Raw genomic sequence first — 17,033 nt, forward strand, 5'->3', positions numbered from 1 at the left:
TCAAAACAACTATCCAATTTTCGCGAGCAGTTACTAGCAATTGATAATCACTTGACCACGATGATCATGAACTCTTTATATTTAAATAAGATGATTATCCTGTCGCGGTCAATTAGCTTAAAATAACCTATAATATATTTCCGTTACTATTAATTTAGATCTTTTCATTAACCCCATCCCCCACATCCCACCCTCCCGCACACACCCCCTCCACATTATTTTTTCTGAGATTAATGTATATAAGAATTTGTATAGTAACCGGTATTTTTGTTTTAATGAAGTATGAACATTAAATTAGATTTTGCATTTAGTCAGTCATTTATGCTGTTACTTTTACCGAGGTCCGTATACAGGTCCATATACCGTGAATCTCTACCACTAATGGACGAGACCGATTTCAACTCCTCTGTAACCACACAAAGCCGGACATAAATGTATTTGTGATATAGAGATGTATGTTTTTTTACTTGTCTTTTAAATAATCGTTTTTCAACAGAAACCGCCATTTTTTGAAATTCAAAATTCAAATGACAGTAAGAAGAAAGGATAGGAAATAGGACAGTTAGGCATATAAGGATCCTTTATTTGTAAGTAAGTGCATCACTGTTTTAAATTGAACGACATCCACCTCTTTTTACTCAGGTGCATAACTGTCCAAAAAATGAAATGAACTTTGAACTTGTGGAAGAGATCCTCATTTGTTTTTGCAAAATCAGGCACCCGACGTCCAGACCCCTCCTCCTCTTTTTATTTGTAAACACAGGCACCCTTGATTCTCTTTGTTTCAACACTTGTACCGCGATTTTTTTTATATAAGATAAGGAAATGTGGTATAATTGCCAATGAGAGAACTACAAATGTATCTGCCAAAGTTCAATTAAGTGAAGGTAAGCAAAAATATAATCTTTTAACAACGAGAAACACCATCCCGTATAGTCGGCTATAGAAATCCCCGACACGAAAAATATGAAACCATTCAACCGGAAAAAAACAGCCTAATTAATTTTTTTTTAACGAAAGCAAATGTTGGAGACATTTGCGATATATAACTACAACCACTGAACTAAAGGCTCCTGACTAGGGGACAATCATATACATAATTCAGTCTGGTTGGACATGTTGAAATGCAACAACCCTCTCAGAAACTAAGGCAGTGGATTGTTAGTACAACATGTAAACTATAAAAATCGGTTTCAAAGGGCAAATATAAAAAAAAGAAGATGTGGTATGATTGCCAATGAGACAACTATCCACCAAATACCAAAATGACACAAACATTAACAGCTATAGGTCACCGTACGGCCTTCAACAATGAAGCCTATTAGATCGAAAGCAAGCAAAACAGAATATAACAACAAAAAAACCACACACACCCAAAAAAACCAACAAAATAACAAACCCAGATCGAACGTGGAAAGGGAATTTTTATATCTATCTCTCAAAAAAAGACACAACTGGTAAATCCCCGAGATACCCCACAAACAGTGATGATACATCTACAACTGAAGATTGCTTGCTTGTGTTAAAATCCATATTTGATATTAATCTCCAAATTGAAAAAAAGCTATCTTTGATCATGTTACTCTCAGATTTAATCATAGACTTTCTTTTCTTTTCTTTTATTTATATTTCATTATTTGTTCTATGATTATTCTTTCTGATTTTTACAGATAATACTATTAAATCATTTATAAAGGTTGACTCTTTATTTTGTTTTTGCAATTTAAAAAATATTTGGAATTTGAAGATATACAAGCACTATGCAAGATCAGAATTAGTACACATCCCTTTTAATATAGATAAATAGGTAGTCAAAAAACTATCGGGAAAACGGTAGCATTTATTCTGCCATAGGTGACAATGATAGCATTTTACAAATTTTCCACTGTTTAGAATAAAAACCGGGACAAAACAGTTATGTGTAGTGTTAGTATTTTATTATTCCGTTTTCAAAATTGGAAGTCAAAAAGTATCACGACCAACTTCCAACAGATCTTGTTTATGTTATCCATGCCCGCCGTCATTTTCCATCAAATTATGACATTTTTCATATGAATTCTCAAGAAAAAATTGCAAAGGGTTTCAAAATTTTCATAGTAAATATACACACTTCAGTTAGTCATAGACAATTCAAAAGTATATAATGTACCCTTAGCGCTCCTAAGTTGACTACCTTTTCTCTTTTATAGATTAATAACAAAGATGATGTAAAACATGCATGTTAGATAAAGTTGAAAATAAAGAACATTTTATAAAGGAAATCTGACCTTTATAGTAACTTAAGATAAGAGTTCTTTGATAACATTTTGAGCATTTGAATTGTAAACATTCACAACTGCCAAATCCAATAGTTTTTAATTCCAGAAGTTAAACCTAGAGGTATTGAAACATTTTGGAATTTATATTAGTATATGTTTTGAACTTACAAAAAATATTAAGAAAGTACAGCTATGTTTATATGTAACACATGAGGAATATATGTGTCTGTTAATATAAAAAATGATATATAAAAAAGAAGATGTTTCATTACTGCATTTTACTCATATGCTCATGGCAGTGGCTTAACACTTACATTTGTGTAGTTGATCATATTCATATTTGTATATGATTGATACATGTATTTGTGTTAATTATAAAAAATAAAAGTAAATTAAATAATAAATTAAAATTTGCTCTTCATATGCCCTTTAATGGGAATAAACTTAAAATATCTTATTTTGTCTATCTTAAAGTAAACGAAAATATGTTTTTTAGCAAGAATTTTAATAAAAAAAAAATGATAGGTTTGGTGTAAGAAAGTTTTAACGGGAAATTGAAATTAAAATAATTAACAAATGAAGTTACCGCGTTACACTGCACTTGAAAAATTAATATTTTTTCTTTATACTGTCAACTGTTCGATATCACCCTTACACCCGGCTCTCGTGGTTTTTTTTTTGACAATGTCATGAGTGCGTAAAATAAATGCATAAAAGGCGCATAAGTGAACGCTTGCTATAATTAGTTTCTGCAAGAAGTTGCACAGCTGTACAATAATAAAATATAATTCGGACAACGATTCTATTGCATTCTACAATAGATATTAAGGTTTGAAGGATTCGAAGTTTAGATAGCAAAATGATTGTAAGTATGTCGTCACTGGTATTGACAATTACGAAACATCTATTAGTGCAAGAAATGTCCTGTTATGTTTCGGTATTTTCCACGAGGTGTCATCTAGTGCAGATTGTTCCTTTTATATTTTTGAAATATAACTTAAAGGTGAAACATCTTTCAATTTTGGACTTTCCTTTTTGAATTTTCCTCGGAGTTCAGTATTTTTGTGTTTTTACTTTTTTTTCATGAATATAGTTTAAATTTACAAAAAAAAACGAAATTATCTAAATATTTTATTTAGTCAATACATTTAGTAATTTTATGTAAAGTATATTCAACATTTACATGAATTTTTCCATAAATCAATTTTAATATTTGAACATTGATATATCTGATGACAAATCTTAGGACAGCTTCGTAAACCGGCCCCAGAATTTTTTCAATGATTATTCTTTCTGATTTTTATAGATAATTATGTTCAATCAGATAAAGGTTCTTTACTTATTTTTACAATTATATAAACGTTTTTTGGCACAGAAATATATTTGGAATTTAAAGATATACAAGCACTTTGCAAGATCACAAAAAGTACATATCCCTTTTAATAGAGACGGATAGGTATGCAGAAAAAATATAGGGAAAAGGGTAGTATTTATTCTGCTATAGTTAACATAACAACATTTTCTAAATTTACTACTTTCTATAATAAAAACGACAAAAAAGTTATGTGTTGTAGTAGTACTTTATTATGCTGTTTTAAAAATTGAAATCAATGTCAAAACTTTTTAAGTAATGTAAAAAAAATGCATGTTGGATAAAGTTGAAGATGATGATCATTTTATATGTGAAATATGCCCTTTATAATTTCTTGAGATACCAATTCTATAATGAAATTTCGAAAAGTTGTAAACATTCGAAATGTTAAACACAAGTGCCAAATTCAATAATTTTTCATTCCAGAAAACCTAGAGGTTTTGGAAATTTTTGAATTAATATGAATAAATCTTTTGAACCCAGAAAAAAATTAATACAATACAGATATGTTTATATGTAAAACACATAAGGAATATTGTCTGTTAATATAATAAGATAATATGTTTCATTATTGCCTTTTACTCATATGCTCATGGCTGTGGCTTAAGATCCTAAAACTTACATTTGTGTAGTTGATTATATTCATACTTGCATATGATTGATTAAATTATATGGGATGATTAAAAAAGTAAATATTGATAAATTAATTTGCCCTTCATTGCACCTTTAATAGGAATAGTAAATTTCTAAAAATATCATATTTGAAAGATCTTATTTTAAAATAAATTATCTAAAATATCTTATCTTGAAATATCTTTTTTTGTCTTATCATAATTTTTTTTTAGCAATAATTTTAATTAAATGATTGATCATTTATTAGTAGACATTTTCAAACACGAAATTGAAATTAAAGAAAAATCAATAGTTTTTCTTTATATTGCCAATCTTTCGATTTGACCCTTACACCTGGTTTGCACGGAATTGTTTGACTGTCACAAGTGCAGAAAATAACTGCATAGAAGGTGCATAAGTGAACGCTGGTTAAAATTGGTTTCTACAAGAAGTCGCACAGCTGTACAGCGATCAAATCTCATTCGGGCAACGATACCATCGCATTCTACAATAGATATAAACGTTTGAAGGATGATACTAGTGTAGATAGCATGATGATTGTAATTGTTTACACTGATACTCACAATAACGAAAAAACTTCTAGTGCAATGAAAAGTCTTGTTTGAAATTGCTATTTTCTACAAGGTGTCCACGAGTGAAGAATGCATATATTGGAAAGAAAACGACGAAACATCTTACATGATAAAGTATTTAAAACAAAAATACCGAACTCAATTTATAAGTAAATTCAAAAAGGGACAAGTCTATAAAACTGACAAGATTAATCGTTTGACTATATCGAACAACAAAACGAAGGAAAAACTAACGGACATATTACGGAAGAAAATTACGGAAGAAAATGGCAGGTTAAACCGGGTTTTATAACTATTATCATTCCGCTAGTATAACAGTTGTTTATTATGTCTGTTTAGTTAACGCATCATTGTAAATAAAACGGAATTTGATGAGACTGTCATCAAAGTGAGAGGGTTGGCGCTATAAAACTAGGTTTAATTCACCATTTTCTACATTTGAAAATACCTGTACCAAGTCAGGAATATGACAGTTCTTGTCTATTCGTTTTTGATGTGTTTTGTTATTTGATTTTGCCATGTGATTGATTATGGACTTTCCGAATTGATTTTCCTCTAAGTTCAGTATTTTTGTGATTTAACTTTTCAGACACTTCTTCGTCTGTTATGTAAAATAAAGGATTCATTATAGAATGATCTGGATAAGGTATCATTCGTATCTCTTTAATTTGTTAGGTCATATTTTTATATTCTCTATATTTCTGTCCAATATTCTCAATTGTTTATTTTTAAGGAACCGAATATTATTTGTAGTTTAATTGTTCATTATGTTTTTTTTTGTTTGTGTTTGAAAAAAGGGTAAAATGATTTGCATTATGCCATAAGCACATGCCTTCCGTGAAACAGTTTTACGTGATTTTTTAAAGATACTGAGAGCAATTTACACTCTATCAAAAGTAAAAGAAAAGAAAACCCCTTCAATCAAACGTACCAAATGTACATGTTTGAAAATGATCACGTTATAACGGATCAACCATTTAACTTAAGAAAATGAGGGGGGGGGGGTTGATTGGATTAGTTTTTTTTTCTTTTTATCTGATATATGTTTTGTTTTAGTTATTCGACGCTAACAATCAAATCTCTCAGGTATGGGGAATACCTGGATTCAGAATATTTTTTTGGTCATCTGCTTGACCACAATATTTTTGTCATCAAATTGAGGATCAGAGTATCTTTAAAAAAACATATTCCCCTTGAAGTTTAATGGTTGTTTCCAAATGATTGGCATTTATAATTGTACATACAACATGAGAAGATGTGGTATGAGTGTCAACTCTCCATCCAAGTAACAATATGTAAAAAGTAAATACTAATAGGTCAAAAGACGGCCTTCAACACCGAACCTTGGATCACAACGAACAACAAGTTATAATGGATCTAAAACTGGCTTGTGTAAAAATTAAAACGAGACAACCAACGTGGTAATGTATAAAAAAAAACGAGCAATGAGAAACCTTTAGGAAACACATCAATACATATTACTTGCCCAGAGTTCTATAAAATACCAAAATAACTCATACACAATTGATGTATCGTTAAAGGTCTTAAGCTCAATAATTATAATACTACTTACACTATGAGGTAAAATGCATTTGTATGCCCAACCTAATGGCTATTTGTTTTTTGATAGTGCTTCTGTCAATCTGTTCGTCTGTCTTGTTTCAGGTAAAAGATTTTGATTAAAGTTAAAAGTCGAAATAGTTTTTGATGAAGTTGAAATCAAATCAACTTAAAACTTAGTACACATGTTCCCTATGATATGATCTTTCTATGAGCTTGAATGTTCCTCTTGTATCTTTCGCCGCTCTTTTCTTAAGTGCAAAATTATATTTTTGACCTCAATTTTGCATGGTCCACTGAACATAGAAAATGATAATGCGCGTGGGGCAACCGTGTACTATGGTTACATTCTTGTTTTTGTTTGTTTATTGATTTTTTTCCAAAAGGAGAGTGAGGGAGCTTTAAGGAATATAAGTTTATCATTAGTCATATTGTTGACTGCGAGGTTACTTTCGTGCTGTGGTAAAGTGTTTCACAAAACATACTAGAAAATTGACACACAACAATAAAATCAAATGTTTTACGAAATATACTACATTCTTTTACGTCATTTGGCATCTGTTGAAGAGTTATCTCACTGGCAATCATATCACATCTTCCTTTTTCATATACATGTAGTTTCATAGTGATTTGTTATCATGGTCTTTTGCCCTACTTACATGTACGTATTGACGAATATTAAATTTATTATTTATAACTTGAATTTGTACAATAAATTGGCCATATACTTTAAAAACTCTATATATTTTTTTCTAGCGCTACGGTTTTTGAATATTAATTTATTTCATTCGTATGAAAACGGATTGAACAACATGTACAGCCTATAATAACTCCCTCCGCATTACTTTTCAACGGTGGTCATAAGATGTATAACTCTATCATTTAATTACTCGGCTATTTCAGAATCCAAAGGACTATTGGTAATTGGATTATTCCTACCAAATAATGAAACTAACGTCACGTCATTGGTCGAATTTCTATTGATAATATCATTTTCAACCAACCACGTCTTCTTTGTGTACACTTTTGATAATAATAACCAGATTGCTATACATTCTTTAACGGCGACATTGGTCATCTGCGATAAACAGAAGGACTGAACTTTAAGTTAAATATTTTGCTGAAAGTCGGTTATGTTGCATATTTAAATAGACATCAACTCAAGACTTTTTTCTACAATAGTTATTTACTTGCTTCTCCTTTTTTTTTTTTTTTTCTTTTTCTGCTCTGGTGGTTACTATGATTGATATATAAGTGTACTAAATGTTTCTGTTTTCTTTTTATGAGATAACATTTCTTTCAGAACACTTGAGATGAAAGAGAAATTTGATTATTCTGAATTATCTTAAACATACGCAGTTATAACTCAAAGTCGTTTGTTACTTCACAACAGTTATCAAACTAGCTTTAAATGATAAATTTAATCATACGAGTTCAAGCGGGTTAATTCTTCAAAAACAAATGAAGTCAAAGTTTAATTTAAAGAAAAAAAGTAATTGAAATAGATGACGTCAGAAATAGACTTTGTCAACTATATAAACGAGAATTTGAAAGACACTTTCATTCTTATTTAAAACATGGAAAAAAGAGTCGTAAATATGGATATAGTTCGAACACTTATGATTTTGCTTAGCCTATCGTTTGTTCGAGCTTCATCAAGTTCAATAGGATCAGAATTCGAATCTTCACTCTCCTGTTCAAAATTTCATTTTGAAGAAAAAGTACTTGAAAAACTTGTGCGGCTGGAAATTAAAGTGGACATGTGGGAAAAGTCAATAACTTCTAAATTGGACGAAATGAACAATATTAAGAAACAAACAGAGAAATTTGTTCAATCAGTACAAGATGCTCAGATACAGGATCAAAAGAGATTTAATAAATCGTTCCAGGAAACTGTGGAACATTTTAAAACCCAGGTCGTCAACAAAACTGAAATTTATGGAGACCAGATGAATGCTTTGCTGGGATCTCTGTCTTCGAAAATGGAGGTATTCACTGAAGCTGAGAAGAAAAGGAAAAGTATTACAGAGCTAATGATGAGCAGTCTTGACAGAGAACGGGAACAATTCAATTCCTCGTATGATCAAATTGTGGAAAACTTTAAAACTACCTCTAGCAAGACGTTACAGGAGTTAATTGTAAATCAACAAAAAGGTAGAATTTATTTATTTTAAAGTAGTATTATTGGTTTTGTCCTTCTAGTATTTTATTTGTCCACCGTTAAGCATAGAATGCTTAACATATTCGTGTTTACAAGGAATTACAAACCTTAAAGATTTGTATTTCCTTGTATTTAAAAAATCCACATACATTGTATGCATGTTTATTATCTTATTTTTTAAATAAACCGTTGCGCCATGTGAGCATGCTTCTTCGAAACAACGCTATTTTAAAGTTCAAAATAAAAGACAATTACTGGCAACAAAGCGTTGATTACTTTATAATTGTCTTCCTACATTATGATTAATTCCAATTTCCATTATATGTAAAATCTGAGAGATTGCACCGAGCTATTGTTTTTATCGCTTGTCATGTTTATCTCACCTAGTACTAAGGGCCAAATAAACGTTTGCCATCACTTGGCGTCTGTCGTCAGTCGACGATCATTCTTTTCCGTTATTGGCGTTCGTCGTCGTCCGTCATCCATTAATATCTATATAGATGATCTTCTCTTTGTAACTTAGCTACATCATCAATTGAGGATCTTGTTTATTTTTTACTAACTGGTCATCTTTTATATAATAACGTTCACTGTTGTATCCGAATGCAAGAACATTGTTCTTGAAGAAAAGTATTCATCATATTTATCAGATTTAAAAACCGAGTTATCATCGACATTGCCACACGTTAACACTTCAATATGAAACGCAGTTAATCATTTATTGGATAACCACTAAAGACCAAGGAACATTAACTGTCAAATTAATCTTCACCGAATTAACACAATTACTCATATTTGACTTTTTAAAGACTAAAATCAAAGTTTCAAATAGTTTAAAAGAAATGATTAACAAGACATGCCAGTTGACTTTTTTTTTAATGTATCATGAATTCATACGTATATCTGGATTACATATTATCTAATAATCCACCAACATGGCTGTCGTTGGTCGTTACTTTACGACAAAAGGGATGATTTCAGCTTTCCAATTGTGAACTTTTCATTTCTAAGTAGCAACATTCCATTAGCACCTTCATACGGGGTATATATCTCCCAATTAATACGATATTCTCGTGCTTGAATTTCCTATCATGATTTTCTTGATAGAGGGTTGCTGCTCACAAGGAAGCTATTAAACTAAACGTTCCAAATGGTGAAGTTGAAATCACTACTTCTTAAATTTCCCGTATGCAATCACGAGTTGGTTGGCTATCGGATATGTTCCTTACGTCGTAATTACAACCCCTTCCCTTTCATGAATGTGACCTACCAAATTAGACTATTTACCGGATTTGTTATCACATAAACAACACGACGGGTGCCACATGTGGAGCAGGATCTGCTTATCCTTCCGGAGCACTTGATATCACCCCTAGTTTTTGGTGGGGTTCGTGTTGTTTATTCTTTATTCTAACATGACGTTCTTCAAACGCTGTGAGTACACACCCGTGGTAAAATATGAATATATTGCATTGGCTAGGGTTTATAGTTTTCAACCACTAAAAAATCTAGTCAGCCCTTTCACGAAATACTTAATTAGAACTTTTTTAAATGTTTAGGAACGTTCGAAAATTCCACCTGACAACCGATCAGACAATAGTTTTAAGTTGAATCAATGCAGACAAGATCATTTACTGATGCTCATTTGCTAGTTGATACATTTGTCTTTTAAAATACAAATGGCATATAAGGATCGTAATGGTACAATGTAGATAACTTTATCGGTTTCAAACAGCTAAATTGGCAGCGTGTTATCCCTATAAGGTTATAATGTTTGAAAAAGAAACAATGCTTTAATTTTTTTGTCTTATTTTTAACAAATGTCTCATTTAATCCCTTATAATAGAAGTCATGATGACAGCATAAAACAAACGTAAAGAACAAAATATCAATTATTTTCATGCATTTTATGTGCCTTTATCATGATGAAATGCATGACTGTGCAACTTTTTGGAATATTTAATGCATTAATGAAGGAAATAATGCATACCTTTGAAACACACATAACACATTTATTATGAAATCAAATGTTTGCCAAATTGTTTTAGTAAGAAAAAAAAAATTCATATTGTTCCAATTCAGGTTATGACGACTTGGTGAAGAAACGAGACCCTATTGGTTTCTCGGCTTATCGGACAAGTTCACAAACTGTTTCAAGCAACACAAAAGTGAAATTTGATAAAGTCTGGACCAATGTAGGAAATGGATATGATCCAAATACAGGAATATTTACAGCTCCAAGGGCAGGACTTTATCATATTACTGCCGTGATTCTGTCACAGTCTGGGGCTAACTTTTATCCTAAACTTTATCACAATAAGGTGCAAGTATCTGGAAGTTATATCACTGGTGACGGTGACAAAACTGGGACATTCGATGCTGTATTTAGTCTACAGAAGGCAGACGAAGTATACATTGTGGGACATAGTACTTACACAATCTATAGTGACGGCTTTGCACATGCTACATTTTCTGGGCATATTATTGCGTAGCTCAAAACAGAAATAAATGAAGGTCAATTATCGTCTTTGAACCGATAATATCTACGTATCATGTTATGTTTGAACTTTTATTCAAATGTCTATGTTATATTTATACCTTGTTAAAAACAGTTGCAAGGTCTCAACTGTTTTCTCTCGGAGTTCCAAAACTTGATCATTGTTGAAGGTTACAAGCCTTTTTGAAATTTATAATCAAATACTTAAGAAAAGACAATTTTTGAACGTTAAACTAAGGATTTGAGAACGGATTAAAATGTTGATATGCAAAAGGATATAAATATTAAAAAACCCAACTTCGAATCGGAGATTAAAAATTAAAAAAAAAAAAGATTTGTAGAGATAAAAGGTATATTTATCTTACTTTTGTCTTAAATTGATGAATTGTTATGACATGTTGTGTCCGTATGGAATGAGGTCATTCACAACATTTTTTTTATTGTTTGTCATTGTGGATGGAAGGATTATATCGATATTAATCTTGTGTTATTCCAAATGTTTGATTAATCTTTTTTTCCCTTTTTTGTGTTTTTTCTTTGTAAACATTATAAACAAAAACATCTTGTCAATACATTTAATAGAAGAAAAAGCCTGAACAGTATTTTGATACTGATAAGCAAGAATTTGATGGAAAAAATGCATTAATTTTATATTTATGTTTATCAGGTCAGTATTTGATTAAGATAGATCAATTCAATGCCAATAAGCCGTTAAACATCTTTCATCAGATTAATGCGAAGAATCGTAGTGAACGAATTTTGTTGTTGTTAACATTGAGAATAATACATGGCAAAATCCGTATCATATGTTGTATCATCCCGAGACATCAATATCAGCCCAAGGGCCTTTAGGCCCGAGGGATGATATTGGTCGAGGGTGATACGGCATGTGATACGGATTTTGCCATGTATTATACGCTTTATCATATGTTTCAACAGAAGAGTATTATATGAACTGTTTTCTGATCCATAGCACTGGGTTACCTTCAGTTCTACTTTTGTCTTGTTTCAAAGGCCTAAAGAACTGCTCAATTACTAATCCGAAGCACCTTGGTTACCTTACAATTTGCGTGCTGTTGTTGTCAAAATGTTTTGGTTATTTTTGTATTTTTATAGTTGCATTTAGTGTGCCAAAAAGTATGAAAACTTGACGTTTGTGATGTCACATACAAAATGAAAACGACATTCATAACGTCACATACCAAACAATGACGTCATTAAAAAAAATTTGAGGAAAATTTTTCTTTTGCAAAAAAAAATTAAAACTGACTTAATATGTAAAAAAAAAAAAAAAAAAAAAGGAGGGGTGTGATAAAGGGTAGGGGTGCGATAAAGGGTATGCGATAAAGGGTAGGGGTGTGATAAAGGGTATGCGATAAAGGGTGCGCATCAAAGTTGCACGATATGGATTAAACAGCAGGCTATTTATCACATATGCAAAACTACTGTATTAACTACTAAACATATGATAAATAAAATTAAACGATTAAAGCTTATGTAAAAGATTCAATATATGTACATTTCCACTATATATTATTGATTAACAATATACTTCTCGTTAAATATTGCTCTATCAATATTTCAAACATGCAATATCAAGTGAAGAAATTTACACTGCACAACCCGCAAACGGACTATATATCTCCCAATTGATACGAAATCTCAGAGCTTGTTATCATGATATCATTGAAAGAGGGTTGCTACAAAACAGATCCAAGTGGTGAAGTTGAAATCGTCCCTCTTTAATTTTACAAACGCCATCACGAATTAGTTGACCTTAATGGAATACCCGTTTCACTAATGACAACGGATATGTTCCAATTGTAGAAATTATAAACCCGTTCACTTTTTCTCCCAAATAAGATTTGCCGAATTAGACTAATCACTGGGTGTGTATATGCATAAACGACAGGACGGGTGCCACATGTGGATCTGGATTTGCTTACCCGTCCGGAGTATATAAGATTAACCATAGTTTTTGATTGCGTTCATGTTTCTTTTCGGAGTGTTTGGTTTTCTTTGTTGTGTTTAATGTTTTCTTGTTGTTTATGTATACATGTAGTTGATGAACTTGGTCTTCCTCAACTTTCTACTGATGTTAGATGGAAAACTATTGGTATGCGAGAAGCTGGAATGTCGTTAAGGCAGATTGCCCGATGCATGGGTCACCACAAGCATTCAACTATAAGCAGAATTGTAAGTTAGAATACCACTTCTGTGAAGGACCTTTCCTTCATTAACTTCTGATCGTGAAAACAGAGCTCATTGCCGAGTTATTCGAAGGAATCCCTTCATTAACAGTACAGTATTGAAAAGAAAGTGGTTTCCACGACGTGCACTCTCCTAAAAAAACTTTGAGAAATCGACTCATAAGGGCCGGATAGCGTTCGAAGGCCCGTGAAAAGACCACTATTAACGCCTAGACACAAAGCTGAACGATAACGGTTGTGTCGAGTTCGACGTCGCTTGAATTTGGTATCTTGTAAAAGGGTACATTGGTCCGACGAAAGCAGATTTTTGTTGCATGTCATGGATGGCCGAGTTCATGTTAGGCGCCTGCCAAATACCGCATATGCCGAAGGAACATTGTTTCGGCAGTAGCTTTCGACGGTGGCTCTGTTTTGGTGTGAGGATGCGTGTCTTATGTCTGCAAGTAAGACCAGAATACTATTCGTGGTAACCTTAATATGCAGATATCAGCACGAAATCTTAAGTAAAGTGTAGTGCCGCATTTTTACAATCAACCATTGAAGCCAAGGCACATTTTTATGGACGATAATGCATGCCGGCATCGGTCGCGGGCGTAACAGCGTATGTTCATGACGAGTTAGGGAAGACATTACCTTGGCCAGCATGCAGCCACGATGTAAACCCGATAGAGCACATTGTGTACATCATCGGTCGAAAAGTGCGAAAAATGACATGTGACAATGATTATTTAGAGTTATGAGAAGGCGACTTGAAGCAGTGATTAGTGTTAACGTCAGTTATACAAAATATTGAAATTTCTGGTTTAATTTGACAAAATTGACCAAAATGGGTGTGTTTGACATCAACTCGAAGTTTTCCGATGGGATTGGAATCGCGTAGACCAATAGTTGTAAACAGTGCATTTGTGCTAAAATTTTGTATAATTGAATTTGAATTTGTCAGTTTTAAACATGTCTAACAGCTGTAAAAAAAAAAAACATAATTCACCCCCAAACTATAAATATTTGACTATATTTTAGAATAAAAATGGTACACGTAAGGTTTGAAATTTGTTTAATGGAAACAATCAGGTGTTGCAATACTTTTTTCCAGGTGGGTAAATTAGAGTCGTGTATGAATATTAATAGTGCAGGAAGACATGATCTTTCGCCAATGAAAGCTTAATTTTAATGTACACTGAACACTGGCAAAATAAAAGAAAAACTTTATTATATTTTGATCTTTAAGTATAGATATCTCCTAATTGAAATAAATTTAACTGACAATGTTGCATTCCCGTTGCAAATATTTGCACCTGTTCTAAGTCAGGAATCTGATGTACAGTAGTTGTCATTTGTTTATGTAATTTATTCGTGTTTCTTGTTTCTCGAGTGTATATAGATTAGACCTTTAGTTTTCCCGTTTGAATGGTTTAACACTAGTAATTTTCGAGCCCTTTATAGCTTTTTGTTCGGTGTAAGCCAAGGCTCCGTGTTGAAGGCCGTACATTGACCTATAATGGTTCACTTTCATAAGTTGTTATTTGGATGGATAGTTGTCTCATTGGCACTCACACCACTTCGTCCTATATCTATGTTACTTCTAGAAGAAAATTTGCTTTAAGCACATCATTGTCAGTCAATTTCTTTTCGTATACTGTTTTATTTTTCGCTAGCAAAGCAAATCTCTTAATGAAGTTAAATCGCACAGAATTAAAAAAAACATCGGTTTGCTCTGCTTGAATTATGTCTTTACATGAATTTAAAAAATATATATGATTGATTCAAACAAAACACATATACTAGATTTCACTACATTTTAAGAATAAATAGTTTTTTTTATTGGGGTTATTTGTTTGTTCTCTTCACAACCTTTAGATTTAAGCTTAACCAATGTTTTTCATGCTTTCAAATGACAATATCACGAGTGCATAAATAAATTGCATAGAAGGTGCATTTTTGAACACTTGTTATAATTGGGTTTTGCAAGAAGTCGCACAGCTGTACAGCAATCAAATCTAATTCGGTTAATGATAATATCTCACTCTACAAAAGATATAAAGGTTCGAAGGGTACCTTACTTAGATAACCTTAAGATTGTAATAATGTCTAAAATGGTTTGATAAATACGAAAAATCATTTAATGCAATTACATGTCATGCTTCGTATTGTAATGTTTTATAAGGTGTCGACTAGTACAGTTCATAAATTTAAAAAATGAAACGGCGAAATACTCCTCAACATAAATTGATGCTCCATGACCTGATATTAAAGGGGGAGGGTACTCCTCACAATAAAGAGTTAATAGATAATTTTGCGTGAAAAACAATAGCTGTTATTTTAGAAATGTTTTATTTTATCGATTTTATGAGTTAGAAGAAATTTAACATATTCGATATTGATCAGGTTATTATAATAGTCATTTTCAATTCTGTAGTACTTACTCAGAGAGTTCTATATAATGTAATAATGTAAAACACATCAAATAAAATAGATGTATCATTATAGTTTAACAAGTAAATGACCTGATTACACTGTGTCGTTATAGATCTGCAAACCCTCTATAAAGAAAGATATACGTAATGTTGTTTAGAATAAACTATAAATCGATATAATACTCGACAGAAGTACTTGATTCAGTAATCAACCAATTTCAAAATGGAGTTAAATTATTTTTCAGACACCACTGACTGCTTCCTGTCATATTCTATTTGTACTGTTTGATTTATTTTTCAATGGAGAAAGGGATAACAAAAGTGTGTAATGACCAGTCATATATTTTGATATACAAGTTTTTTTAGTGCTGTTTGAAAGTCCAATTTTGGAATTTTGGGTCCTCAATGCTCTTCAACTTTGTATTTGTTTGGCTTTTTAACTATTTTGATCCGAGCGTCACTGATGAGTCTTATGTAGACGAAACGCGCGTCTGGCGTATAAAATTATAATCCTGGTACTTTTGATAACTATTTACACCACTGGGTCGATGCCACTGCTGGTGGACGTTTCGTCCCCGAGGGTATCACCAGCCCAGTAGTCAGCACTTCGGTGTTGACATGAATATCAATTATATGGTCATTTTTATAAATTTTCTGTTTACAAAACTTTGAATTATTCGAAAAACTAAGGATTTTCTTACCCCAGGAGTAGATTACCTTAGCCGTATTTGGCACAACTTTTTGGAATTTTGGGTCCTCAATGCTCTTCAACTTTGTATTTGTTTGGCTTTTTAACTATTTTGATCTGAGCGTCACTGATGAGTCTTATGTAGACGAAACGCGCGTCTGGCGTATAAAATTATAATCCTGGTACTTTTGATAACTATTTACTATATCCTTCTACGTCACTTTAATGAAAAGTTTTCAATAATACCACATCGGCTTATCTTTATATCCGTGTAGTTTCATAATGGTTTTCGTCGAGCTTGCGACTACTGTCGCAAAGATCAACATATGGATAGGGATCCGGTTATCTATCTCTACTTCACAGCTTTATATCTTAGACGGTTTGAGACCTGGATGCTTTATACTGTGTATATATATAAATGCCTTATGTTTTGAAGTTTTCGTCTGTCATGTGTCATTTGTCCTTGACTTCATTATCATGGTTCAGTTACTACATAAAAAAATAAGTTTAAATGTAATGCTAATTTCTCTCTTATTATGATTGATATGAAAACTATGTTTAGTATGTGCGTATCTTGCAAAAATTATCTGTAATGCACATGATTGAACATTATGTCATAACATATCATCCAAATGACACTTTTTCCAATAAAGCAGCTGCAGTCAATT

At 32.0% G+C, this 17,033-nt stretch overlaps 1 protein-coding gene across 1 annotated transcript; it reads left to right on the top strand.

Annotated features, from left to right (window-relative positions):
- Nucleotides 1–7,993: 7,993 nt before the first annotated feature.
- Nucleotides 7,994–11,048, top strand: LOC134687806 (uncharacterized). The gene is made up of 2 exons (XM_063548262.1): nt 7,994–8,549; nt 10,639–11,048. Exons 1-2 carry the CDS (start codon nt 7,994–7,996, stop codon nt 11,046–11,048), a joined length of 966 nt encoding a protein of 321 aa, XP_063404332.1.
- The last annotated feature ends 5,985 nt before the right edge of the window (nt 11,049–17,033 follow it).

The sequence above is a fragment of the Mytilus trossulus genome, chromosome 10 (genome assembly GCF_036588685.1).
Source record: "Mytilus trossulus isolate FHL-02 chromosome 10, PNRI_Mtr1.1.1.hap1, whole genome shotgun sequence".
NCBI lineage: Eukaryota > Metazoa > Mollusca > Bivalvia > Mytilida > Mytilidae > Mytilus > Mytilus trossulus.

Bases quoted from the DNA above. Each gene is read 5' to 3' on its own strand.
- LOC134687806 (XM_063548262.1), top strand. From the start codon at position 7,994: ATGGATATAGTTCGAACACTTATGATTTTGCTTAGCCTATCGTTTGTT. The intron at 8,550-10,638 runs GTAGAATTTATT...GTTCCAATTCAG, and splicing joins AATTGTAAATCAACAAAAAG to GTTATGACGACTTGGTGAAG.